The 27,292-nt window shown below is 45.6% G+C and overlaps 2 protein-coding genes across 10 annotated transcripts in view; both read right to left on the bottom strand.

The window, feature by feature from the left end:
• LOC309519430 (disintegrin and metalloproteinase domain-containing protein 2-like) overlaps window positions 1–21,261 on the bottom strand; it is an 88,727-nt gene extending 67,466 nt beyond the window's left edge. For 3 of the 8 annotated variants that reach the window (XM_082200392.1, XM_082200396.1, XM_082200398.1), the window contains exons 1-4: window positions 21,006–21,261; window positions 12,829–12,908; window positions 9,171–9,232; window positions 5,773–5,851 (exon numbers count right to left, since the gene is read on the bottom strand). In XM_082200392.1, the coding sequence (XP_082056518.1) occupies window positions 5,773–5,851; window positions 9,171–9,232; window positions 12,829–12,908; window positions 21,006–21,054 (270 nt within the window). In that variant the 5' untranslated portion in view covers window positions 21,055–21,261. Of the gene's footprint in view, window positions 1–5,772; window positions 5,852–9,170; window positions 9,233–12,828; window positions 12,909–21,005 lie in introns of those variants that run through there. The other 5 variants (XM_082200391.1, XM_082200393.1, XM_082200394.1 and 2 more) reach the window with 3 other exon arrangements.
• A 1,131-nt stretch (window positions 21,262–22,392) lies between these two features.
• Window positions 22,393–27,292, bottom strand: part of ADAM9 (ADAM metallopeptidase domain 9) — a 93,540-nt gene continuing 88,640 nt past the window's right edge. For both annotated transcript variants that reach the window (XM_082200292.1, XM_082200293.1), the window contains 2 exons: window positions 26,969–27,108; window positions 22,393–25,226 (listed from right to left, as the gene is read on the bottom strand). In XM_082200292.1, coding sequence (XP_082056418.1) covers window positions 25,145–25,226; window positions 26,969–27,108 — 222 coding nt within the window. In that variant the 3' untranslated portion in view covers window positions 22,393–25,144. The remainder of the gene's footprint in view (window positions 25,227–26,968; window positions 27,109–27,292) is intronic.

Raw genomic sequence — 27,292 nt, 5'->3', positions numbered from 1 at the left:
GTTGCTGCCCTCTAGGTAAAGGCAAAGGTCCTTGGATGGCGACTATGGGGTGTGCCACTCATCTTGTTTCAGGCTGAGGGAGCTGGCATTTGTCTGCAGACAGCAATCTCAAATTGAGCCAGTATGGTGTAGTGGTTAAGAGCGGTAGTCTCGTAATCTGGGTAACCGGGTTCGCGTCTCCGCTCCTCCACATGCAGCTGCTGGGTGACCTTGGGCCAGTCACACTTCTGTGAAGTCTCTCAGCCCCACTCACCTCACAGAGTGTTTGTTGTGGGGGAGGAAGGGAAAGGAGAATGTTAGCCGCTTTGAGACTCCTGAAGGGGAGTGAAAGGCGGGATATCAAATCCAAACTCTTCTCTTCTTCTTCTTTCCAGGTCACGTTGCCAGCATGACTAAACTGCTACTGGCACAATGGAAACACCGCGACAGAAGCCAGAGCGCACAGAAATGCCATTTATTGTCCTGCCGCAATGGTACCTACTGTATGTATCTACTTGCACTGGTGTGCTTTCGAACTGCTAGGTTGCCAGGAGCTGTGTCAGAGCAGTGGGAGTTCACCCTGTTGTGGGGATTTGAACTGCCAAACTTCCGATCAGCAAACCCAAGAGGCTCAGTGATTTAGACCACAGCACCACCTGTGTCCCTTTACTTTACCTTTACCTGCTGAATTCTGCACCAGGTGAAGATTCTGAATCGTCTTCAGAAGCAACCCCACATATAATGGGTTGCAATAATCTAAGCTAAAGGTTACCAGAGCATAGTTTGCAGAAGTTAGGCTATGCCTGTCCAGATAGGGGCGCAGCTGGGCACTCAATGCAACCGAGGCCACTTGAGCCTTAAGTGGCAGCAATGATCTAGAAGCACCCCCAAGCGTGTACCAACTCCTTCAGAGCAAGTGTAACCCTATCGAGAGCAGACAACCTCCCAGCCATCTGCTCTAGGGAACCACCCACTAAAGGTGCCTCCGTCCTATCTGGATTGAGCTTCGGTTTGTTGGCCCTCATCCAGTCCATTACACAGGCAAGACAACAGCCCAGCACTTCCACTGCCTCATCTGCAGATGTAAAGGAGAAGCAGAGCTGTGTGCCATCAGTATATTGCTGACAATGTACTCCAGAACTCTGGATGGCCCCCTTAGGACCTATTCCAGTGCATGATATGTGGGTCTGCTTTGAAAGATGGTCCAAAAAGTGAAGCAAATACATAACAGAGCAACTAGGTTACTAACTGGGCCTGGACATACAGAAGAACGCTTTTCACCAGCATAGCTTCCTAGCCCTCCATAAGTTTTCAGACCTAATTCAAGGTGCTTGTTTTGACACATAAAGCCTCAAGCCAAGTTACCTGATGGAGAACCTCTCCTTGTACCATCCCGCCCAGGATCTGAGATCTGCCTGGCAGGTCCTTTTGGTGGTACCATTGCCATATGCAGCTGAGCTACCAAAACTTTTAATGAGGCTTTCTCAACGGAAACCCCACCTCCCTGCCCCTGGTTGTGGAACACTTTTGCTCCTGAGCACCAACAATGGTTAGCTTTCAGGACCAGGGCAGACATCGTGATGTTATATACAAAACTGAATTATGAATTTTAGATGCTTTAATATTTCTATGACTATTTTGTGCTGCTTAACATGAGGCTCCTCATGAAGCTGGAGGAATATTGCCTGGCTGTGAGTGTGAAGGCCGCTCCCTACAAAGTAATACGAAAAGGAAAGGCAGTTCATGATGGCTAGGAGTTTGTTAAGAGGGAGATAGTAAAAGCACAACTTCAGGCAATACCAATGAGACGGAAACATGGAAGGTGCCTAAAGAAGCCAGGGTGGCTATCTAAAGAGCTTTTAACTGAGTTAAGATTAAAAAAGGATGTGTACAAAAAATGGAAAAGGGGGGAAACCACCAAAGAGGAATTCAAACAAACAGCCAGCACATGTAGACACAAAGTCAGAAAAGCTAAAGCACAGAATGAACTCAAGCTTGCTAGAGAGGTTAAAAGCAATAAAAAAGGCTTTTATGGGTATGTCCGTAGCAAAAGGAAGAACAAAGAAACAGTGGGGTCACTCAGAGAAGATGGTGAAATGCAAACAGGGGACACAGAAAGGGCTGAACTCCTCAATGCCTTCTTTGCCTCAGTCTTCTCCAATAAAGAAAACAATGCCCGACCTGAAGAATTTGCAGCAAATGATTCAGCAGAGGAAACACAGCCCAGAATAACTAAGGAGATAGTACAAGAATACTTGGCTAGTTTAGATGTATTCAAGTCTCCAGGGCCAGATGAACTGCATCCAAGAGTATTAAAAGAACTGGCAGATGTGATCTCAGAACCACTGGCAGTCATCTTTGAGAATTCCTGGAGAACAGGCGAAGTCCCGGCAGACTGGAGGAGGGCAAATGTTGTCCCTATTTTCAAAAAGGGGGAAAGAGAGGACCCAAATAATTATCGCCCAGTCAGTCTGACATCAATACCAGGGAAGATTCTGGAACAGATCATTAAGCAAACAGTCTGTGAGCACCTAGAAAGGAATGCTGTGATCACCAATAGTCAGCATGGATTTCTGAAAAATAAGTCATGTCAGACTAACCTGATCTCGTTTTTTGACAGAATTACAAGCCTGGTAGATGAAGGGAACGCAGTGGATGTAGCCTACCTTGATTTCAGCAAGGCATTTGACAAGGTGCCCCATGATATTCTTGTAAAGAAGCTGGTAAAATGCGGTCTTGACTATGCTACCACTCAGTGGATTTGTAACTGGCTGACTGACCGAACCCAAAGGGTGCTCATCAATGGTTCCTCTTCATCCTGGAGAAGAGTGACTAGTGGGGTGCCACAGGGTTCTGTCTTGGGCCCGGTCTTATTCAACATCTTTATCAACAACTTGGATGATGGACTCAAGGGCATCCTGCTCAAATTTGCAGATGACACCAAACTGGGAGGGGTGGCTAACACCCCAGAGGACAGGATCACACTTCAAAACGACCTTGACAGATTAGAGAACTGGGCAAAAATAAACAAGATGAATTTTAACAGGGAGAAATGTAAAGTATTGCACTTGGGCAAAAAAAATGAGAGGCACAAATACAAGATGGGTGACACCTGGCTTGAGAGCAGTACATGTGAAAAGGATCTAGGAGTCTTGGTTGACCACAAACTTGACATGAGCCAACAGTGTGATGCGGCAGCTAAAAAAGCCAATGCAATTCTGGGCTGCATCAATAGGAGTATAGCATCTAGATCAAGGGAAGTAATAGTGCCACTGTATTCTGCTCTGGTCAGACCTCACCTGGAGTACTGTGTCCAGTTCTGGGCACCACAATTCAAGAAGGACACTGACAAACTGGAACGTGTCCAGAGGAGGGCAACCAAAATGGTCAAAGGCCTGGAAACGATGCCTTATGAGGAACGGCTAAGGGAGCTGGGCATGTTTAGCCTGGAGAAGAGGAGGTTAAGGGGTGATATGATAGCCATGTTCCAATATATAAAAGGATGTCATATAGAGGAGGGAGAAAGGTTGTTTTCTGCTGCTCCAGAGAAGCGGACACGGAGCAATGGATCCAAACTACAAGAAAGAAGATTCCACCTAAACATTAGGAAGAACTTCCTGACAGTAAGAGCTGTTCGACAGTGGAATTTGCTGCCAAGGAGTGTGGTGGAGTCTCCTTTTTTGGAGGTCTTTAAGCAGAGGCTTGACAACCATATGTCAGGAGTGCTCTGATGGTGTTTCCTGCTTGGCAGGGGGTTGGACTCGATGGCCCCTGTGGTCTATTCCAACTCTATGATTCTATGAAAGCCCTTTCTACCTGGCCTAGGGGGCAGGGCCCACACTCACCTAGCCCTACTTTGTTAAATATGTATTCTGTAGTTGACCTCCTTTGTAATGTTTTATTTTGAAATCTTTAAGATAACATTTTAGCTTTCTGTTACGTTGCTTTGACTGTATTTATACTCTATATTTGACTTTCTTCAGATTGTTTTATTTATGTTTTATTGATTTAATATGTTGTAAACCACTTTGGGACGCGGGTGGCGCTGTGGGTAAAACCTCAGTGCCTAGGACTTGCTGATCGTATGGTCGGCGGTTCAAATCCCCGCGACGGGGTGAGTTCCCGTCGTTCGGTCCCAGCTCCTGCCCACCTAGCAGTTCAGAAGCACCCTTAAGTGCAAGTAGATAAATAGGGACCGCTTTATAGCGGGAAGGTAAACGGCGTTTCCGTGTGCTGCGCTGGTGCTGGCTTGCCAGATGCAACTTCGTCACGCTGGCCACGTGACCCGGAAGTGTCTTCGAACAGCACCGGCTCCTGGCCTCTTGAGCGAGATGAGCGCACAACCCTAGAGTTGGTCACGACTGGCCCGTACGGGCGGCGGGGGGGTACCTTTAAACCACTTTGAGATTTTTCTTAAAACTATAAAGTAGTATAGAAATTAATATAATATAATATAATATAATAATAAATAAAAATAAAATAAAATAAATAAAAATAAAATAAATAAAAATAAAATAAAATAAATAAAAATAAAATAAATAAAAATAAAAATAAAAATAAAAATAAAAATAAAAATAAAATAAAATAAATAAAGTAAAATAAAATAAAATAAAATAAATTTTGTTGCGACCCACCAGGCAATCATTTTGAGGAAGAACAAGATCTTATGCATGCCACTTAGGAGGGTTTGTTATGATTATTTGGTTCATACATTTATTTAAATAAATAATATTTTATTTTATTTTTACAAATAAGTAGCTTGGAACCAAGTTACTTCAAGGGCTGCCTCTTCCTGCATGAACATACCTGACTGTTGAGAACTTGAGGCAAGGTGCGGGAGGTAACTGGGGGGTGGGGGTGTTCTGCTGTGAAAGCCCTCCTTTGGAAATTGCTCACCAGAGAAGCTTCCCCATCACCTCTTACAAATGTCATATGCATTTTATTTTTTTACTTTCCCCCAGGCTTTTTGCAATGTTCAGACTGAAGGGTTTATCTGATCTCAAAATGCCCTTTCCCCACAATCTTCTTCTGTAGTGAAGTTAAATCTGTATTGTTACACCCCACCCCAATCTCCATGAGCAGTGTGATATTCCAGGGGTTGCAGGCACACTTTCCTTTTGGGAATGAGGCACAGTGGAGAATGGGGTGTCTTTATGATATATGGTTTATTTACACATACATACAATCTGATTCTAGATGGGTGGGAATCCCAGCATTACACCCCAAGAGGATCTCTTGTGTGTCAGATTTTAAAGAGACCTCAGCCATAACTCTGCATATCTGCCTTCTGCTTGCCGCTTCCAGACTGGAGAGGATTTTCCTCCACGCTCACTTCATGTTTTAGCATCTCCCACCCCCTGCCCCACTCCCCGCCACCTTCAAGTTTGCAAAACCAACACTTTCTTTCTGTTTGCTTACTTTAGGCCCAAGGAAATTCTGAAATTTCTTCTACCCAACTGTGGCATTGTTTTTGCTAACTACCCCCTCCCCCTGCAGCTGGCATAGCCTCTGCTTTGCTGCTTATCACTCTTTCTGACTTCTCTGCCAGGGAATTCTCCATCAGGAAAAATCAGGGTTAGCCTGTATTTTACACTGCTTTTTTGCGCGGGGGGGGGGCTGAATCTGGCATGCAGGAATTTAGGAGAGCCATGGTACCCCACACACCCATAACAAAATTGTATTGCCTCAAAATTTTGTACACTGCTTTTGTATATCTGACAAGTGGTGTACAAACACTTAAAATCAATCAAGCCATGTCTGAAATGACATCCAAACACAATTAAGAACCTTTACCTGAATATGTGGGGAATTGGGGTGGACAAAGCCTCCTTGGTTGTATGTATAAACCAAAAAGTCATTGGGCAAAAATGTTCTGTGAAGAAAACAACAAAGTGATATTTATGTTGGCATTGCAAAAAGAATCACTGACTGCCCTCTGGGGAAAGTCTCATAGGGTTGGGTTGAAGAGGTAACTAATGAAGATCCCCTAGGATGCTGTACTTTGTCTTTGTCAGCTAGCAAGCTAAGGAAAAGAAAGAGGGGATGCTTCTCAAATTTGCTGGCAGTGCTAAGTGAAGAGGTACAGCATTCATAAATACTAGTAGCAAACTGCCTATCACAATGATGGAGGCAGAGATCTTTACTGCAGTGCTTCCCATAAGTGAGGCCCAGATCCCCTTGAGAGGTTGTGGGCTCTCTCTCATTGGGGGTTTCTAAGCAGAGGGTGAATGGCCCTCTGTCATGGATGCTTTAGATGAGATCCCTGCATTGCAGGGGGTTGGACTAGATGACCCTTGGGGTCCCTTCCAACAATATGGTTCTATGATTCTATGATCACACAGTGTCAGGGAATGGAGGGAAGGTTGTTTTCACCACAATGTTGTCTCCCTTTGCAGTGGTTTGCTTTTCCTGTCTCCTTGATCCTTGCCCATCCTGGCTCATAAAAGCAAGTCTGGAAGAGCTGGGCAATGGGATCTGCGGGGTGGTGAATGCTTCCCTCTGCGAGGGAGCCTTCCCAGACCCGCTGAAAGAGGCGGTCATTAAACCGCTTCTTAAAAAAAACACTTTAGATCCAGCCAACATGGTCAACTATCGTCCAGTCTCAAATCTACCATTCTTGGGCAAGGTGATTGAGCAGGTGGTTGCTGAACAACTCCAAGCACGCCTGGAGGATGCGGACCATTTGGATCCCTTCCAATCGGGATTCAGGTCCCATCATGGTACTGAAACTGCGTTGGTCGTGCTGGTCAATGAACTTCAGCCGGCCAGGGACAGAAGTGAAATCTGTTTCCTGGTCCTGCTGGATCTCTCAGCGGCCTTTGATCCAATTGAATATGGTATCTTTCTGGACAGTCTTGAGGAGTTGGGAGCTAGGGGCACTGTTATACAGTGGTTCCGCTCCTTTCTCCTGGGCTGTGTTCAGAAAGTGGTGTTGGGGGATGAGTGTTCAGACCCCTTGGCTCTCAGTTGTGGGGTGCTTCAGGGTACTGTCCTCTCTCCCATGCTTTTTAACATCTACATGAATGTTGGGAGAGATCATCAGGGGGTTTGGGCTGGGTGTTCATCAATATGCGGATGATGCCCAGCTCTACCTCTTTCAAATTGGAACCAGTGAAGGCGGTGAAGGTCCTGTGTGAGTGGTTGGAGGTGGTTGGAGGATGGATGGCGGCTCACAAATTGAGGTTGAATCCTGACAAGACAGAAGTACTGTTCTTGGGGGACAGGAGGCGGGCGGGTGTGGGGGTCTCCCTGGTCCTGAATGTGGTAACTGTGTCCCTGAAGGACCAGGTGCGCAGCCTGGGAGTCATTTTGGACTCACAGCTGTCCATGGAGGCGCAGGTTTATTCTGTGTCCAGAGCAGCTGTCTATCAGCTCCATCTGGTACGCAGGCTGAGACCCTACCTGCCTGCGGACTGTCTCGCCACAGTGGTCCATGCTCTAGTTATCTCCCACTTGGACTACTGCAATGTGCTCTATGTGGGACTACCTTTGAAGGTGACAAAGAAACTGCAATTAATCCATAATGCAGCAGCTAGACTAGTGACTCGGAGTGGCCGCCGGGACCATATAACACCAATTCTGAGAGATCTGCATTGGCTCCCAGTACATTTCCGAGCACAATTCAAAGTGTTGGTGCTGACCTTTAAAGCCCTAAATGGCCTCGGTCCTGTATACCTGAAGGAGCATCTCCACTCCCATCGTTCAGCCCAGACAGAGATCCAGCACTAAGGGCCTTCTGGTGGTTCCCTCATTGCGAAAATTGAGGTTACGGGGAACCAGACAGAGGGCCTTCTCAGTAGTGGCGCTCGCCCTGTGGAACGCCCTCCCATCAGATGTCAAGGAAATAAGCAGCTATCCTATTTTTTAAAGACCTCTGAAGGCAGCCCTGTTTAGAGAAGTTTTAAATATTTAATGCTGTATTGTTTTTAAACACTTGATTGGGAGCTGCCCAGAGTGGCTGGGGGAAACGCAGCCAGATGGGCGGGGTATAAATAATAAATTATTATTATTATTATTATTATTATTATTATTATTATTATTATTATTATTCCTCCCACTGGATTGAATGGTAACCATTAATTTCCAAAGAAGAAAGCCAAGGAATGTTCTCAAGAGACAACATAGGGCAGTGATGGCCAAACCTGGCCCTCCAGCTATTTTTGGGACTACAACTCCCATCATCCCTAGCTAACAGGACCAGTGGTCAGGGATGATGGGAACTGTAGTCCCAAAACAGCTGGAGGGCTGAGTTTGGCCATCACTGCCACAGGGTGTCTGATGTACTTGGCAATTACCGTATTTTTCGCTCTATAACACGCAGATTTTTTCTCCTAAAAAGGAAGGGGAAATGTCTGTGCGTGTTATGCAGCGAATGTGTGGTCCCTGGAGCCGAAAAATAAGGCAAAAATCAAACCGCGCTTCAGGGAGAAGGGAGCTCCGTGAGACAGGAAGTTGCTGCTTTCCTGCATTCTGCCTCAGGGTCTTACTGCCCTCCCTGCTCTGTTTCGTTGCTGTGTTTGCTCAAACGGAACAAAGAGCAGGGAAAGCCCCTCCCCTCCAGGCAAGTAGAGAGGAAAGCAGAGCGTCGTTCTATCCTGTCCCTGCTCCGGAGGGAACAATGTTTGTGAAGGGAAGAGAGATTACAGGTTCGGCTTAAAATTCTGATTTGACTTCCTGCTTTTTGTTTTTGGAGACACACAGCATTCAAATATGCTTTCTTCCATTTAAAAGGATGAAATCCTTAAACAGTGGCTGGCTTGTGTGGGTGGGTGGGGGGAAACTTTTGCCTTCCTTTCCTCACGTTATAGCCCTCTCCTGCATTCTTAGCCTTCTGTGTTTTTCCTTCCCTCCCCACTTAAAATGTGGTTACAAAGCATGGATCCACATGGATCCTCAGGATCTTTGCATTGGGTCACCCCAAATTCACCATCAGAGCACACAGCATGTCCATGGCTACAGCCTGCCCCCCCAAAATCACACACCCATTGTTGCCTGGGGCTGCAATGGTGCAAAAACGTGGTTACAAAGCATGGATCCACATGGATCCTCAGGATCTTTGCATTGGGTCAGCCAAAATTCACCATCAGAGCACATAGCATGTCCATGGCTACAGCCTGCCCCCCCCAAAAAAAATCACGCACATGCTACAGCCTTTCCATAAGCCAAAGGGTTAAGAATAGGGAGTCACTTACTGTTGCTGCAGGTGAATTGTGTACGTCTTCTTTTTTATTGTAATCATGTAAGTCTGTGTGCTCTGGACAATTCAAAACAAAACAAAACAATCAGTCAGAAGGGTATGTAGAAACAGTATTTTTACAAATGAAATGAACAGTCTCTATTGAAATGTATTTGATGATGGCAGAAAAGCTATGGCAGTGATTCGCTGAGCCTCTTATCTGTCAGAGAGGCAGTTCAGGACCCGGGGAAAGAAAAGAAGTTTCACTGACGAAAGAAGGAGGCAGGGGCCTGAGAAGGCATTTGCGGGAGTGGGGGCAGGGGGCTAAACCCTAGAAATAAATGGTAGGGTTTTGATTAGCTGGAGCATTGAAGGGAAGATTGCAGGCCGGTGGAAAAATACAAGCTAAACTTCCTTTCCCAGCCAAAGCATCACCTGGGATAGCAAAAGGTGTTGATGGCCCACCTGAGAGGAATCTTTGGCCTGGGCAGATGGAAGGTTGCCAGAGTAACTGGCTGTAAAGTGTCAGGAAAAGAGAGTCTTGAAAGCAAGGAGTGCTGGGAAGAAGAAGGTGGGGAGAATGAAAAGAGAGATCCATCCTGGGCAGGCTGGCTGGGAGAGGTGCATTGGAGTCTAGTGCTGCACTGCTGTAGAGGACAAGCTCCTCTTAAAATGACCAAGCTGTAAGGTCTGGACTCTCTCCATGCAGACAGAAGGTGTAAATAGGTGAATAAACCATAGCTTTTATAGTTACAACTCCACAGCCTCTTCAATCCTCCAAAGGACCATAGACCCTGGGTGAACCCCTGGAATCTTCCTACCGCTTGGCAGAGAGTGGGGCTGGTGCCCAACTTCTGAAACAGAAATCAAGGCAGCTCAGGCTTAAATGGGGATCTCCTGAGGAATAAGGAAGCCAGGTTGAAAAGCCTGCTAAAAAACTAGGAGAGAAAACAGGCAGAAAGGAGAAGTAATAGTACATTGATTTGAAATAGCCAGTCAGATCTCTGGTTCCAGGTCTAATTAATACTTTGATTAAAAAAAGGATCCCTGCAAAGAGTACATGGACATGTGGGGCTCCTGCAACAGGTGAGGGAGTGAAAATGATGCTAAACAAAACAGCAGCAATGATTATGATGGGGGAAAGGGGAAACTATCATTCTAAAATGATATTTAATAATGTTTGCTTTGACCCAAAGATTCTTATGCACAACTGTAGAGTGCACACATAGCTGTACCTGAGGATCTCTGCTCATTCACTCACCTGGAGGACCTCAGGTGTGGAACATGCACCCTGTTTGTGGGTTTCCCAGAGGTATCTAGTTGACCCCTGTGGGAAACTTAGCAAGACTCTGTTTAACTTCTTAATGTAAAACAACTTACAACACAACCCTCACTATATCTACTCAAAAGTAAATCCAATTAATTCAATGGCACTTACTCCAAGGTAAGTGGGGTTAGGATTTCAGCCTTGCTCAACCAAATGATGTTTCTTGCCTGTGTCTGGGGCCCAGAGAAGCCAATGGGGGGGGGGGAGATTTGACTGGAAGGAAATGAAACTCCCCATTTTCTGGTGCTTCAACTCAGTTGCTCACGGGTATCATTGTCACAAGTACAAGGGTAACCGTTTTCTAAATCCACTCACAATGAGTCAGGAACAGCAAAGTGGAAAAAGAATCCCACAGTGCAATCTCCTGAAGTCTACCATACCCAACAAAAAAATTTGAAAAGGAAAAGTTGCATTCAAAGCACAACAGCCTCCTGCCGCTCAGAATGAAAATGTGTGGTCACATTAATTTCCTAAATAAATACAGTGGTACCTTGGTTTACGAACTTAATCCATTCCGGACGTCCGGAAGTCTTAAGAACGCTGCAAACCCGGAAATAGGTGTTTTGGTTTGTGAACTTTGCCTTGGAAGCAGAAAGCATGCTTTGGTTTAAGAATGCTTTGGTTTCAGCATGCTTTCCCATAGCAGCGGGGGACTCAATTTACAAATGGAACACACTCAACAGGAAGTAAAACATGTTCTGCTTCCAAGGCAAAGTTCACAAACCAAAACACCTACTTCTGGGTTTGCAGCGTTCTTAATCCAAGTTGTTCATAAACTAAGCTGTTCTTAAACCAAGGTACCACTGTACAATGGCCCTGACTACAGCTTTTCAAAGACCGTAACATTACAGATTGTTCCAGTTATATAAGGGTTTTGGACTTGTACTCCTTTCACTTCTGTATGCTGTTAATCAGTTGGGTGGAGAACATGTTGATGTCATGTAACAAACAGTGGGGGGGCTTCATGCTCTGGCACCAGGGGCGGAGAGCAGGCGGGGCGCTCAGCACGGGCAGCCACTATGGCACCCTGGGGATTGCGCTGCCAGGGGCGGGGCGCTTCCCCCGCACTCCTCTTCCTCTGCCAGTGGTGACAAAGGTATTTGAGAGCAGAAATAGTAAAGGAGTCTAGAAATGTTGTGATATGCTGAAAAGCTGCAGAATCATTTAGCATGCTGAATCACTGTGACTCATCTTGAGGATGACACATTCTCTGTACAGTGGTGCCCCGCAAGACGAATGCCTCGCAAGACGGAAAACTCGCTAGACGAAAGAGTTTTCCGTTTTGGAGGTGCTTCGCAAAACGAATTTCCTATGGGCTTGCTTCGCGAGACGACAATGTCTTGCGAGTTACTGCTGGTTTTTTTCCCTTCCCCCCCTTTTCTAAGCCGCTAAGCCGCTTATCAGCTGATCTGATCAGCAGATAAGCTGCTAATAGCGCTAATCCGTCAATGGGCTTGCTTCGCAAGACGAAAAAACCGCTAGACGAAGAGAATCACAGAACGGATTCTTTTCGTCTTGAGGCACCACTGTACATATAAGTATTGTATCTGCTTGCAGGCAGACTCAGTCAGTGTGTGTGTCTCTGTGTGTGAAGGTGGAGCCTGTGCTCTGTGAAGCCTGTGCTCAATGGAGACTCTGTGTGACTCAGTAACTCTGTGTATGCTCTGAAGCTAGTTTAATCTTCTGTTCACTATGCTGTTGTTTACAAACAAATTTATTTTATCTCAGTAATGCTTTTATTCTTTTACTGAAGAAGACTCTGCATTATTAATTTACACTGTGCGTCAGCTGATGTTGGATGAATTAAGAACCCCTCCCTTTGACTTTGGGCATATGGGGATAGATTGCTCTAACTTGCCAGAAACATTTGGAAGAGACCAACAAGTGTTATGCTTCCTCTAAACCACATACAGCATCGTGAATACAATGAAAATGGTCCTGTTGATAACACTCTTCATCTCAGGGGTTTGTATGATGATGGAACAGGTGGATGGCAATCCCTCTATGGCTGCTTGAAATTCTCTGGGTGGGTGGGAAGAGTTCCCTTACACAAGGCCACAGGTGCCAACTTGAATAAAATATGATGGCGGGGGCAGATAAGCCCTGCTTGTCAGGAGACAAACTCACAAAAGTGACTCACACAAAAGCAGTGGAGGTGGAGCCCTCCGCCTCAAACTTTTAAAGGAACCTTTTCAAATGCTAGAGTCAAGTATGCCTCCAGTTTTAACTTGGAGAAAAGCATGCGTCAGCAAGCTTGGGAAATCACTGTGCAAAATATAATCCACTGAGTAGGCGTTTACTCCATAGCACAAACTTTTGAATAAGTATGTTTCTTAATTCCAAATACCTCATCTGGACCTAGACCATCTTCAGTCATGTTGGATGGAATTTTCTTTGGATAAGTGATATGCAAAAAGGTTTGACAATCTGGAGAGAAAGAAAAATGCTAAGAAGTTAATCACCATTTAATTTCTACAAGGCACAAATGTCACAGCACCTTAAGACACCTAAGAATTGCATCCAATCACATTCAGTTGTACATTCTGAATTTGCTGGGAAGTGGCTGAATCCCACCTGAAAACAGTGAGTCTGGAAACACCCTTAATGAAGGGCAGCAGTTGAAGAAGGAGCAAAAAGGGTTTTCTTGTGTCTGTGTGTTTCTTTGAGGCTGATTAGCTGTTTTCCCTGTGTAAAGGTCAGAGGGGGCAGGGTTTCTGTTGAGGCAGGGGATTAGCTGTGGGAGGAGCTTATCAGAGTCTGAAGGGCAGCAGTTGAAGAAGGAGCAAAAAGGGTTTTCTTGTGTGTGTGTTTCTTTGTGGCTGGTTAGCTGTTTTCCCTGTGTAAAGGTCAGAGGGGGCAGGGTTTCTGTTGAGGCAGGGGATTAGCTGTGGGAGGAGCTTATCAGAGTCTGAAGGGCAGCGGCGCGCGCCTAGCGGCGCGCGCAGTTATACCCATCTTTTAGATTTAGGGGAGCTAGTCTCAAACGTTTGTTGGGGGAGACCTAGGCTTTTTTTGTGTGTGGGGGGGGGGGGAAAGTTATTTGTCCTGTCCTCAAGCTTTTTATGATGGAGGACCTCTGTAGCCAACCCCAACGACACGATCTCAAGATGGAAGGGGAGGGAACAGCTGCAGTCGCCTGCGATTCCTGCGCAATGTTTGCCATCTTGCCAAAGGTTGCAGGCAGCTTTACCTGCAGCAATTGCATGTTGATTGCCCTTTTAAAAGACAAAGTCCAGCAACTGGAGGAACGTGTAGCTACGCTCCAAAGAATTAGAGAGCTGGAGCTCTTCTTGGAAGCAACAGAGCACACCGTCTCCACCAGGGAGGAGACAGGGGACTCCCCTGAGAAGGAGGCTAGTTCACCAACACAGGAGCCAGATATATGGAGAAACGTGACTCAAAGAAGTAGGAGGCCCAGGGTTCACTCTGATTGTTTAGAAATACACAATCGCTTTGAGGTCCTCTCCCCTAGCATGGAAGACGAAGAGCAGACTCCATTTGAGGATCTCTCCCTCATTACAGTCGATCAGGTATATGAAGACGAGCAGCAAAGTCAGTCCTCAGGGAATGTGCAGGCGACCTTGGAACGGACAGCTCACGGAAGAACCCCGACCAAACCCAAGAGGAGGCGTGTAGTGGTGATAGGGGATTCCCTACTGAGGGGAACAGAAGCAGTGATCTGTGGGCCTGACAAGATGTCTCGGGAAGTGTGCTGTCTCCCCGGGGCTAAGATCCAAGATGTAACTGAACGACTGCAAGGAATCATAAAACCCACTGACAAATACCCCTTCCTCTTGGTTCATGTGGGAACCAATGACACTGCAAGCAATAGCCTCCAGAAGATCAAAAGAGACTACGAGGCTCTCGGCAGGAAATTGAAGCAACTAAATGCACAAATTGTCATCTCGTCTGTCCTCCCAGTTGAACGACGTGGCCCAGGGAGAGAGGGGAAAATAGTGGAAGTGAACAGCTGGCTTCGCAAATGGTGTAAACAGGAACGGTTTGGATTCTTAGATCACGGACTGCAGTTTCTTGAAGATGGACTTCTGGCAAGCAATGGGCTGCACCTCACAACGGTTGGGAGAAATGTTTTTGCCAAAAATCTCAGAAACCTCATCAGGAGGGCTTTAAACTGACTAATGTGGGGGAGGGAGACAGTGCTCCTGAAGGTAGGAGTCTATCAATTAATGAAGATGATCATCCAAATGTCATAGACCAAATGGAGCAAACAGCACGAGGACCTAGTGGAGGGAGGAAAAAATCCTTAAATAAGAGACACGGGGGAATGATTAATGGACTTCAATGTCTGTACACTAATGCGCAAAGCATGGGAAATAAACAAGATGAGCTTGAGCTCTTGGTACAGCAAACTAAATATGACATAATAGGCATCACTGAAACCTGGTGGGATAAGTCCCACGATTGGAATGTAATAATGGAGGAATACAATCTATTTCAGAGAAACAGACCAGACAAGAAAGGAGGAGGAGTGGCGTTATATGTCAGGGGTGTGTATACCTGTGAAGAGATCCAAGATTTAGAACCTCAAAGCCAAAGTGAGAGCATTTGGGTCAAAATTAAGGGAGAGAAGAATAACAGAGACCTCATTGTGGGAGTTTACTATAGATCCCCAAGCCAAACGGAGGACATAGATGATGCCTTCCTGGAACAGATGGCCAAGCATGCAAAAGGAAGGGAGATAGTAGTAATGGGGGACTTCAATTACCCGGATATTTGTTGGACGTCAAACTCAGCCAAGAGTATAAGGTCAAACAGATTCCTCACTGGCCTTGCAGACAACTTCATTGTCCAGAAAGTGGGAGAAGCAACAAGAGGAACAGCCATTTTAGACCTGGTCCTAACCAATGCTGATGACCTGGTTAGTGGGGTAGATGTGGAAGGATCATTAGGCGCGAGTGATCATGCTCTTCTGAAGTTTACTATACAGCGGAAAGGAGCAGCCAAGCATACTAGGACTCAATTTCTTGACTTTAAGAAAGCCGACTTCATAAAACTTAGGGAAGTGCTGGGTGAGATCCCATGGACAACAATACTAAAAGGAAAGGGAGTTCATGATGGCTGGGAGTTTGTTAAGAGGGAGATAGTAAAAGCACAACGTCAGGCAATACCAATGAGACGGAAACATGGAAGGTGCCTAAAGAAGCCAGGGTGGCTATCTAAAGAACTTTTAACTGAATTAAGATTAAAAAAGGATGTGTACAAAAAATGGAAAAGGGGGGAAACCACCAAAGAGGAATTCAAACAAATAGCCAGCACGTGTAGACACAAAGTCAGAAAAGCTAAAGCACAGAATGAACTCAGGCTTGCTAGAGAGGTTAAAAGCAACAAAAAAGGCTTTTATGGGTATGTTCGTAGCAAAAGGAAGAACAAAGAAACAGTGGGGTCACTCAGAGGAGAAGATGGTGAAATGCAAACAGGGGACACAGAAAGGGCTGAACTCCTCAATGCCTTCTTTGCCTCAGTCTTCTCCGATAAAGAAGACAATGCCCGACCTGAAGAATTTGAAGCAAATGATTCAGCAAAGGAAACACAGCCCAGAATAACTAAGGAGATAGTACAAGAATATTTGGCTAGATTAGATGTATTCAAGTCTCCAGGGCCAGATGAACTGCATCCAAGAGTATTAAAAGAACTGGCAGATGTGATCTCAGAACCAATGGCAGTCATCTTTGAGAATTCCTGGAGAACAGGCGAAGTCCCGGCAGACTGGAGGAGGGCAAATGTTGTCCCTATTTTCAAAAAGGGGAAAAGAGAGGACCCAAATAATTACCGCCCAGTCAGTCTGACATCAATAGCAGGGAAGATTCTGGAGCAGATCATTAAGCAAACAGTCTGTGAGCACCTAGAAAGGAATGCTGTGATCACCAATAGTCAGCATGGATTTCTGAAAAATAAGTCATGTCAGACTAACCTGATCTCGTTTTTTGACAGAATTACAAGCCTGGTAGATGAAGGGAACGCAGTGGATGTAGCCTACCTTGATTTCAGCAAAGCATTTGACAAGGTGCCCCATGATATTCTTGTAAAGAAGCTGGTAAAATGCAGTCTTGACTATGCTACCACTCAGTGGATTTGTAACTGGCTGACTGACCGAACCCAAAGGGTGCTCATCAATGGTTCCTCTTCATCCTGGAGAAGAGTGACTAGTGGGGTGCCACAGGGTTCTGTCTTGGGCCCGGTCTTATTCAACATCTTTATCAACGACTTGGATGATGGACTCAAGGGCATCCTGATCAAATTTGCAGATGACACCAAACTGGCAGGGGTGGCTAACACCCCAGAGGACAGGATCACACTTCAAAACGACCTTGACAGATTAGAGAACTGGGCAAAAACAAACAAGATGAATTTTAACAGGGAGAAATGTAAAGTATTGCACTTGGGCAAAAAAAATGAGAGGCACAAATACAAGATGGGTGACACCTGGCTTGAGAGCAGTACATGTGAAAAGGATCTAGGAGTCTTGGTTGACCACAAACTTGACATGAGCCAACAGTGTGACGCGGCAGCTAAAAAAGCCAATGCAATTCTGGGCTGCATCAATAGGAGTATAGCATCTAGATCAAGGGAAGTAATAGTGCCACTGTATTCTGCTCTGGTCAGACCACACCTGGAGTACTCTGTCCAGTTCTGGGCACCACAATTCAAGAAGGACACTGACAAACTGGAACGTGTCCAGAAGAGGGCAACCAAAATGGTCAAAGGCCTGGAAACGATGCCTTATGAGGAACGGCTAAGGGAGCTGGGCATGTTTAGCCTGGAGAAGAGGAGGTTAAGGGGTGATATGATAGCCATGTTCAAATATATAAAAGGATGTCACATAGAGGAGGGAGAAAGGTTGTTTTCTACTGCTCCAGAGAAGCGGACACGGAGCAATGGATCCAAACTACAAGAAAGAAGATTCCACCTAAACATTAGGAAGAACTTCCTGACAGTAAGAGCTGTTCGACAGTGGAATTTGCTGCCAAGGAGTGTGGTGGAGTCTCCTACTTTGGAGGTCTTTAAGCAGAGGCTTGACAACCATATGTCAGGAGTGCTCTGATGGTGTTTCCTGCTTGGCAGGGGGTTGGACTCGATGGCCCTTGTGGTCTCTTCCAACTCTATGATTCTATGATTCTATGATTCTATATGTGGCAGGTTACACTCAAAACAAACCAGTCTGGAGATTAGATTGCAGCCTGCTTGTGTTGCAAAAATCAATGTTTGGGGCTGAAAGAAAAACTCAAGCAGCAAAAGACGAAAACAAAGGGTTTCATTTTGCAAGCCAGCAAAATAGGCAGCAGAGGAATACAGTGGTACCTCGCAAGATGAATGCCTCGCAAGACGGAAAACTCACAAAACGAAAGGGTTTTTGGTTTTTTGAGTTGCTTCGCAAGACGATTTTCCCTATGGGCTTGCTTTGCAAGACGGAAACGTCTTGCAAGTTTATTTCCTTTTTCTTAAAACCGTTAATACAGTTGCGACTTGACTTCGAGGAGCAACTCATAGCATGTGGTGTGGTAGCCTTTTTTGAGGTTTTTGAAGACTTTGGTGATTTTTGAAGTTTTTCCAAAACTTTTCTGACACCGTGCTTCGCAAGACGAAAAAATCGCAAGACGAAAAAACTTGCGGAACAAATTAATGTTGTCTTGCGAGGCACCACTGTAAACTCCAAAGTCTGCGCCCAACCGCTAAAAGGGGGGGGGCTTAATATACATTTCTGTTATCTCCTAAGGCAATGCATATGCATAAACTGAGGCAACTTCTCCTATCCTAGGCTACATCGCCCTATTAGCATACGATTATGGTTTTTCCTTAATGAATATACATTGAGCAAGCGAACAAAGAACTCTCTCTAAGCAGCACCTTGCTGCACGTGATCTCTTTGCATTCCATTCTATATGCCTGAGAGAACAGGGCCTCTAAGAATGTGTATCCAGGAGATACACGGATGCAAGGCTGTCCATGGTACAATAAGAACAAAGACAGCTCCTGTCCCTGTGGAGACAGAAAATCATCCCTTTCTTATGTAGACACCTTTGGAATGTAGACACTTTATCACAAGATAAAGCACTTTTATAGAAACAATAGGAACAAGGCCGCTCCTTAAACGCAATTAGAGAGGCCTAGCCTGGTTAGTTAGCTGAGCTTATAGGTCTCTATGTGCCTCTCTAAGAAATTCTATATACATTGACGTCATATAAATTAGGATTGCTAACCAAATAGAGATGTAGGAAAGACAAACTCTTGTGCCTTTATCTGTACCTTTCTTCTTTCTTCCACCCCCCCCCCATTTATTAAATTCTTACAACATATAATGACATTGTACACGAGTAATAAAATATCCCACCCTAAGCCAGAAGGTAAAACATCCAACATAACATCCAAATAATACAATAAGTTCTTATCCCAGACTACCATTTGTATAGAAAGCAATAAACAGTCCATTAACCAAAAAGTTTTAGACTGTTTTCATTTCTAGTCATATGCATAAAAAAGCTGTACTGTACCAATCTGTTACAAGAGTATTTATGTTTCAAACCTTATGCCAATTTTATTCATTAGTCAATTTCCCCACAATGCTATTTGCCATATTTTATTGTACTAATTTGTCAGAGATGCAGCCTACAACTTCTTCTATGATCTCATTATGAGCGACTATTAAAAGAGAACTTAGAGGTTTGAGCAGTACATTAATATAATCGCCCATGAGAAGACTGAGCAGCATCACCTCTGGACATTTTGAAGAAGAAGAAGAAGAGTTTGGATTTGATATCCCGCCTTTCACTCCCCTTCAGGAGTCTCAAAGCGGCTAACATTCTCCTTTCCCTTCCTCCCCCACAACAAACACTCTGTGAGGTGAGTGGGGCTGAGAGACTTCAGAGAAGTGTGACTGGCCCAAGGTCACCCAGCAGCTGCATATGGAGGAGCGGAGACGCAAACCCGGTTCTCCAGATTACGTGACTACCGCTCTTAACCACTACACCATACTGGCTCAATTTGAGATTGCTTTTTTGAGACAATTTGAGATTGCTTTTATTTTAACAAATACTTTCCTCCCAGAACTTTCCCACCTCAAATATATGTTGATATGAGCTTAACTTCCTGCAACAGCTTGGTGAGCAGGAAGAACAAAAATGGGCTGATTGTATTGGTGTGAGATACCATTTTTGCACTATTTTAAGTACTACTTCTATGGGTCGTGGGTGGCGCTGTGGGTTAAACCACAGAGCCTAGGACTTGCCGATCAAAAGGTTGGAGGTTCGAATCCCCGCGACGGGGTGAGCTCCCGTTGCTTGGTCCCTGCTCCTGCCAACCTAGCAGTTTGAAAGCACGTCAAAGTACAAGTAGATAAATAGGTACCGCCCTGGCGGGAAGGTAAACGGCGTTTCCGTGCGCTGCTCTGGTTCGCCAGAAGCGGCTTAGTCCTGCTGGCCACATGACCCGGAAACTGTACGCCGGCTCCCTCGGCCAATAAAGCGAGATGAGCGCCACAACCCCAGAGTCGTCCGCGACTGGACCTAATGGTCAGGGGTCCCTTTACTTTTACTAAGTGCTACTTCTAAGTGCTTAAGGGAGAAGGGCCCTGGGCCAGGGGTAGTTTTAATCTCTGACATATCCAGGTAGGATTGGGAGAGATTCTTCCCTGAAATCCTGAAGAGCTGCTGCCAGTCAGTGTGGACAATACTGAACTAGATGGACCAATGATTTGACTCTGTTAAGGCAGCTTCCTAGGTTCCTATGTTTCAAGGCAGAGCCAGATTTTAAAGGACATTTCCTCCACACTGAGGTCGACACCTCTTCCTAGATAGTAATCTGACAACTGGATACCCACATCTGCCTTAAACCCATCTCTATTAGGACGTGTGTTCCGTGTTGTGTGTGGGGCTTCCCTCGGGACTGAGCTGGAGGCTGCAGCGCGAGTGCCGACAGGAGGGAGGCCTGCGCTCAGAGATCGGCACTGGCTGCCGATCTGCTCCCAGGCCAGGACCAAGGCCTTGCCCCACTTGTGCCCAGGGGGCCGCCTTGACGGGTGGACTTGGGCTCCTGATCCTTCCCTCTCGAGATCAAGCAGGCGCCTGCACAAAGCCTTCCTGCTCAGAGACGCTTGGAAAGCTGAGGCAATCCGTTTCAGTATTTTAACTTTTGTATGTTTTAAAGCAGGGTTGTGACATCTTCTCAGGGTTACCTTTTTGTAAACCACGTTGAGGGTTTCTAAACAATCAGGCAGCGTATTCATTTTATGATGGACAGCTCACAGGCGCTCGGGCCTTTCTCAACCTGGGGTCCCCAGGTGTTTCTGGACTACAACTCCCACCATTCCCTAGCTAGCAGCCTAGAGGACAGGGATGGTGGAAGTTGTAGTCCAGCGACGCCTGGAGGCCCCTAACTTGATAAAGGCTGCCTGCTTCGGACGCTACTTGGGCTTGTCCCACAAATAAAGATCGTGGGAGAACCGCTGCCCGCCCGGGTAGGGGGACGGGGCGCGCGTGTGAGGGAGCCCGGGTCGGGCCTTTCGCTCACCGAGGCCCGCGGCGAAGAGGAGGAGCAGCGCCGCCGCCAACAGCTTCATGGCGACGCGGCTGTCCGTCGGCCTCTCCGCTTCGCTCTAACGGTCTCGCCTGGAACGAGAGCCGCGCGGGGAGGAGGGCTGGGACTCCTCCGGCCCAGAGGGCGAAGCGCCGGGGCCCCGCTGGGCTTTGAGGTCCCTTCCCCTCGCTCGCTCGCGCACGCGCACACGGGTCTTTTCTGCCAACCCCGACCTGCAAGAATGCGGGCCGCCGCCGCCGCGGGGCCCCTGTCGAAAGAGACCGGGTGACCACCCGACACGCGTCTTCTTCCTTGACTCGAGTTCCGTGGGGTTGACTCCCGTGCCCATCAAGGGCGCCCGGATGCAAGAGGGAATAGCTAAACAGTAGTATTTCGGTATTTTATTATTGCAAGCCACCCCAAGAACTTTTGCATGGCGTATAAATGTCCACAATAAAACCAACTAGGAGTACCAGCCCAACTGAGGGAAGCATCACGCACGCAAAGCAGATAGATAGATATTCCCATTTAGACCGAATAGCTACATTCCTATTGGGGAAGATGGCGACTGGGTCCTCCTGGTGCCAAGTCCAGACCTTCTCTACTCGTCCTTCTTGCCATTGTCTTTAAACCAGGCAGGCACTGCAAAGCCTTTCACATACAGTGGTACTTTGGTTACAAACTTAATCCATTCCTGAAGTCAGTTCTTAAACCAAAGTGTTCTTAAACCAAGGCGTGTTTTCCCATAGCAGTGGGGGACTCAATTTAAAAATGGAACACACTCAATAGGAAGCGAAACATGTTCTGCTCCCAAGGCAAAGTTCACAAACCGAAACACCTACTTCTGGGTTTGCAGCGTTCTTAATCCAAGTTGTTCATAAACTAAGCTGTCCGTAAACCAAGGTACCACTGTACTCCATAATGAAGCACACTCCCACACCCCCAATTTAAAAGTTTACTCAAAAGTAAATCTGAGTTCAGCTCCCTGTTACAGTGGTACCTCAGGTTACAGATGCTTCAGGTTACAGATGCTTCAGGTTACAGACTCCTCTAACCTCGGGTTAAGAACTTTGCTTCAGGATGAGAACAGAAATCGTTTGGCGGCAGTGCAGCAGCGGGAGGCCCCATTAGCTAAAGTGGTACCTCAGGTTAAGAACAGTTTCAGGTTAAGAACGGACCTCCAGAACGAATTAAGTTCTTAACCTGAGGTACCACTAGATACGAATAAAGTGTTTTGAGCACACAAGAAATGTGTATATGTTATTGAGTAGGATTGTGTCAACCTTTCCCATCCACCAGCAAATTTGTAGCTGGTTTCCAGATCAGAACAGTAAAAACTTATTGGTAAGTATACAGTTTTGCAAATATCGGGGAGACCACAATAGTTCAAGTATTTTATTATTGCAACTGCAGACATATATTTATATAAGAATATATGCAAACACTGTTAAAGACTTCTTTTTTTGCGAGAATTATGAAGAAATTTACCAAACAAGCATATGCTGAATATTTGCCGCCATGTGGGAATAATTCTTAGCATAATTTAATACAAAGTGTTTCATTCTCTGAAGCTATTGTAGCAGACGTGTCTGTAATGGTCCTTGCACTTTATGAAATTCTATGATTCTATGAACAATATACTATCTAAGCATAGCACACAGAGAAATCCTGCCACCTCAGCTAATCTTAATCTACAGCTCCCAGTCTAAAATAATTTCTTTAGCAGGTACATCTTTAAAAAATCTGGCTTAATCAACGGTGCAAAGATTGATGCAATTCAATCCAACAAGATTTAGCCAATGTAAACATCCTGACTGACACGAAAAGCAACATAAAAAAGAAAAAGTGATGAAATATACGTACAGTATACTGAATTCTTCAGCAGGCTGCTAGGGTTAAAGTGCTCATAACAGTTTCAATGGGCTTAAATAAAAATGGATTTTGCACCAAGGCTGGTGCTCTCACACTAAAGATGTTGCAGCAAGTGTGCTGAGTTGAAGTGTGTGCAAAGTAGCTGGAAAGTGCATACTGACTTTGCAGGTTAATATGCACAGTCAGCAGTTATGATCACATTCCCAACAGCAAACACACACACACACACACACACACACACAAATGAGAAACATCAGCAGCTCTTAGTAGTAGCTTGCATGTGTGTCTGAAGGCCACATTGGAAATACATCACTAGAACTAGATGGAAGAGTTGCCACTAATTTGCATGTCATTAGCGGTATCTGCATAGCATCTTCCTGAGTCTGACAAATGCCAAACTGTAGAAGCAGCAGGATTGCTGGTAATGGTGGAAGAACCTGTGGCATCTCTGCACTAGCCCACAGAGATGTTTTGGTAGACAGATACCAAAGATGTATGAATCAACATACATTGAATCTGTGCTTTTGCCATCACATACTCAAGCACCTCTCTGCGTTTCAATTAATGTTTTGTTTTTAATTTAAAAGCTAGAATACTTGGACTCAAGAAAATTCATGAGAGCTAAATATAAGTGCTTTGTGAACTGTGAGCAGCCCACTCCCCAGCCTAGTCCCCAAAAAGTGACTTTCTCGTACCTTTGTTTTGAATAACCATTACTGGTAAATTAGAAAAATTTATTCCTTAACCTAAAATTGTTAAGTAAAACTTTACTAACATCATTTTTTTATTATTATCTACAGTTTAGTGTCAGCCAGCGCACAGTTCAAACTGTCTATGTTTTAAAATGCGTTAATAATAAACATCGAGACACACTATTAAAACATATAAACATGCAAACAATACATTTCATCTTCTCGCAATAAGTAGATTAAGGCTGAAATCCTACACTCACCTACCAGGGAGTAAATCCCAGTTGGCTTACTTCCAGATAACTGTGTCTAGGATGGTGCTGTGTGGCTGCCATCCTAGACACTTTTATCTGGAAGTATGTCTCACTGAACTCAATCGGGGGGGGGGGGTTCTCCACCAATTGGGATTTTTCTTGGTGTTTCCACCTTGTGCCTTTTAGTTACGTGCACACAAATAACGAACTTCAGTCCAACATGAGTTTTGACTTTTTGTGTACAGGTTCCCACACGTAACAACCTGAAGCTATTGATGTTCATAGAAATGTGCTGGTCTGATTTGAACTGCAATTCTTAACACCTGCCTCTACACAACTACAGGTCGGGATGGCCCACCCATGAGGCAAGGTGAAGCAGCCACCTCGGGCAGCAGGATCCACTGGGGGAGCAGATTCTGATGTGGATCTTTCCTCCCACCTTCCTTGTTCCTGATGTAGATCTTCCCTCAACCCTTCTTCCCTGGCGGGGAGGGGAGTGGTATTTTGGGGTCTGCCTCAGGTGCCAAAATGTCTTGGTATGGCCCTGACTATAGGTGAAGACAGATGTAACATTTAAAAAGAAAACTCAATCATAGTGTGAGCTTGGCATCTTCTCAGCTTTGCAGCTGAATGACTCATACACATGCCAGTTCAGCTGCCATGCTTCAGGCTGCCCTTTTCTGTTTTTAAAAGGGCAAGATACAAGCTTATATATGTCCTTTGCTAGTCTTAGTCATTTTTTTAAAGCAGAATTTTTTACAAGCGCAAAATTGCTCCAGATTTTGGAGGTGGGCTTTTGGGGGACATCATAAGTTCTGCCATTCAGTGCTGGTCTCTGTTGCAAATGCAGAACCGCCTTTCTTCAATATATGAGTCTTTTTGAAAAATATCGATTTAGATTAAAAACAGTAACATTTCCTAATTGATCCTAATTGATTTCCTACTATCTCTAATAATGTTATGTCTGTCTTCACTTAATGTTTTGTTCTCTATAAAAACAGCCTGGGAGGGGAACCCCACATACCATGTATGATTAAATATAACCCTAAAAAGGGGGAAAGTACAGTTAACACCCAGAAAGTGACCCACTTCTCCAGCAATGTCACCCAACCGCAGCACAGAGAGTTTTCACAGGCCCAGTGGTTTCAGTTCCCGGAGCTTTGGTAGAGGTATTTGCTTGTTAAGTTTACATTCCTTGGTATTGCATTTTGTTCCATTTCTTAGCCAGTGCTGGGGGGAATCAAAAGGTTTCAAGGGCCACTTTATGCGATTTATGGCTCTGCAATCAGGGTGGGTTGTGAAGGAAAAATCGGCAGTTTTATACAGGAGGCAGTGGTGCAGGTCGAGAAGGGTAAATTGGTTCCTGAGTTTTTGCAGTCTTCAGCACAGGGGGTGGAGGCCTGCAACAAAGGATGAAGGGTCAAATGTCAGCCTGTTTGTTGACTTATCTGCCTTTTCATCAATTCTGTTTGAATCGGCCTTCCCCAAATTGGTGCCCTCCAGACAGTGCTGGCTGGGGCTGATAGGAGTTGTAGTCCAAAGCATCCAAAGGACCCCAGGTTGTGGGAGGCTGGTTTAAATAAATATGCATGAAACATGTTCCCAGCATTCATTTTTCCCAAGTGCTGATTCAGGGATGGGAGAACTGTGTTTCTCCATAGGTTTGTGGACTACAGGAGTGTATGAGGTGTTAGGGGAGGTGTAGAACCTCTGGTCCCCTTCATGGATCACTGCCTTGTTGTGGCAAAGGGGCTTGAATAACTCCAAGAAGCTGTGAGCCATGCCGTGCAGGGCCACCCAAGACGGACAGATAATAGCCGAGAGTTTAGACTAAATGTGATCCACCTGGAGAAGGAACTGGCAATCCACTCCAGTATTTTGCCAAGAAAACTCCGTGGACATAAAAAAAGAGAAGCTTTGAGAAGAAAGTAAGAGTTTCCAAGGCATGCTCTGGTTCATGGGGTCATGGAGAGTCGAACACGACTAAGACGACTAAACAACAAAAGAACCTCTGGTGAGAGACACGTCATGCTCCTTCTAGGGTAGTTTGTCCACCTTTGACCCCACTCAGCTCTCACCTGTGGCTCCTAGAAACTGTCAGCATGTGACAGCAGCCACCCCCCTGGGAAACAGCTTCAATTCGCCAGCTAAACCAGGTGAGGGTAGCCAGTGCGTCTCAAACCTTTGGTGAGTTAGGGTCTTCTGCTGCCTGTGAAGACAGGCTCCAGCAGATTGAGTAGACAAGACCAATAGTGGGTTTAATCTTCAAGAGAGGATTTACACACATTGCTGTAGAGAGAAATGAGGGGCAGATGGGCCTCATCCACCTGTGAAAGAAGCCCATCTAGGAGAAGAACCACTTTGATCCCAAGCCTACGCTGCATTGTGGAACATCTTCAGAAGAACAAAAGGCTAAGGAGTAAACTACACAAATTCAGAGTGGAGTCCCTAAGGCAGTTGGATGGCATCTTATACGCCTCCTTTGGGCAACTCCTGCAGCCCAGCTGGGCTAAACGTCTTGCTCGGCTTTCCTTTGGTCCACATCAGAAAGGCCAAGAGAGGGGTCTTGTCATCTGGGCAGCCCAGGACTTCCATACACACTGCCCAAGCTTGCACCTCAGAGAGGTCTCTTTGGTGCTGCTAATGCAGCGAAAATAATGTGATTTGACCTAACCCTTGGAGGCGTACTCACTTATCTCCTGAGACAGACAGAAGACACATAGGTGGACTACAACTCTCATCAACCACAACCAGTGTGGGCAGCAATGGTGGGAGTTGGACCAGGGCAGGGGTGCGTGGACACAATACTGAACCTAATCATGCTTTATCAGACCTAATATCTGAACTAGCCAATGTGCAAACAAACTATATTTATTATTATTGATCACAATTGTATTGCTTCCTTCCTCCAAAGGAGCCCCGGGCAACTTATATGGAGTGATGCCTTTTGATCCTCATAACCTTGCAATATTATGCAAAGAGTTAATTGACTGGCCTAGAGTGGCACAGTGAGCTTTGAAGCTGAATCAGGATTGGAACTCTGCTCCAAGCCCAGCCCCTTGAGCTGCTTCTAGCTCTCACACAAGAAAAACTATAACCCAGAACCACAAGCTGTGACTTTCTCTGCATTGCCGCTACCAACCTCATTGGGATGCAGTGCTGCTCCATGGATGGCCCCATGGCTGTTGGAGAGGGAAGGGGAGAAGTGTAGTGATAAGTGTCACAATACGGTTGCAGATTAGCTGTGTACGCTGGCACAGGGTATCTATTTGCTTGTGTGCTCTGCAAGGAAACCAGTGTAAGCAAAGGTTATTTTTAAAATATAAAGTTCACTAGTGAGGATTCTGTTAAGTGGCATGAGTTGATGGTACCCAGAAATAGCCACACACTTCATTTTCAGAGTCCTTCAGTAAAACACAACAAGCGTTACAGCTGTGGCACTGGCGGAGGAAGGGGGTGCGGTGGG

Source organism: Podarcis vaucheri (assembly GCF_965113315.1).
Source record: "Podarcis vaucheri genome assembly, chromosome: 15".
In the NCBI taxonomy this organism is placed as follows: domain Eukaryota; kingdom Metazoa; phylum Chordata; class Lepidosauria; order Squamata; family Lacertidae; genus Podarcis; species Podarcis vaucheri.
The sequence above is the reverse complement of the archived record's forward strand: the minus strand, read 5'-3'. Positions and strand labels throughout refer to the sequence as shown.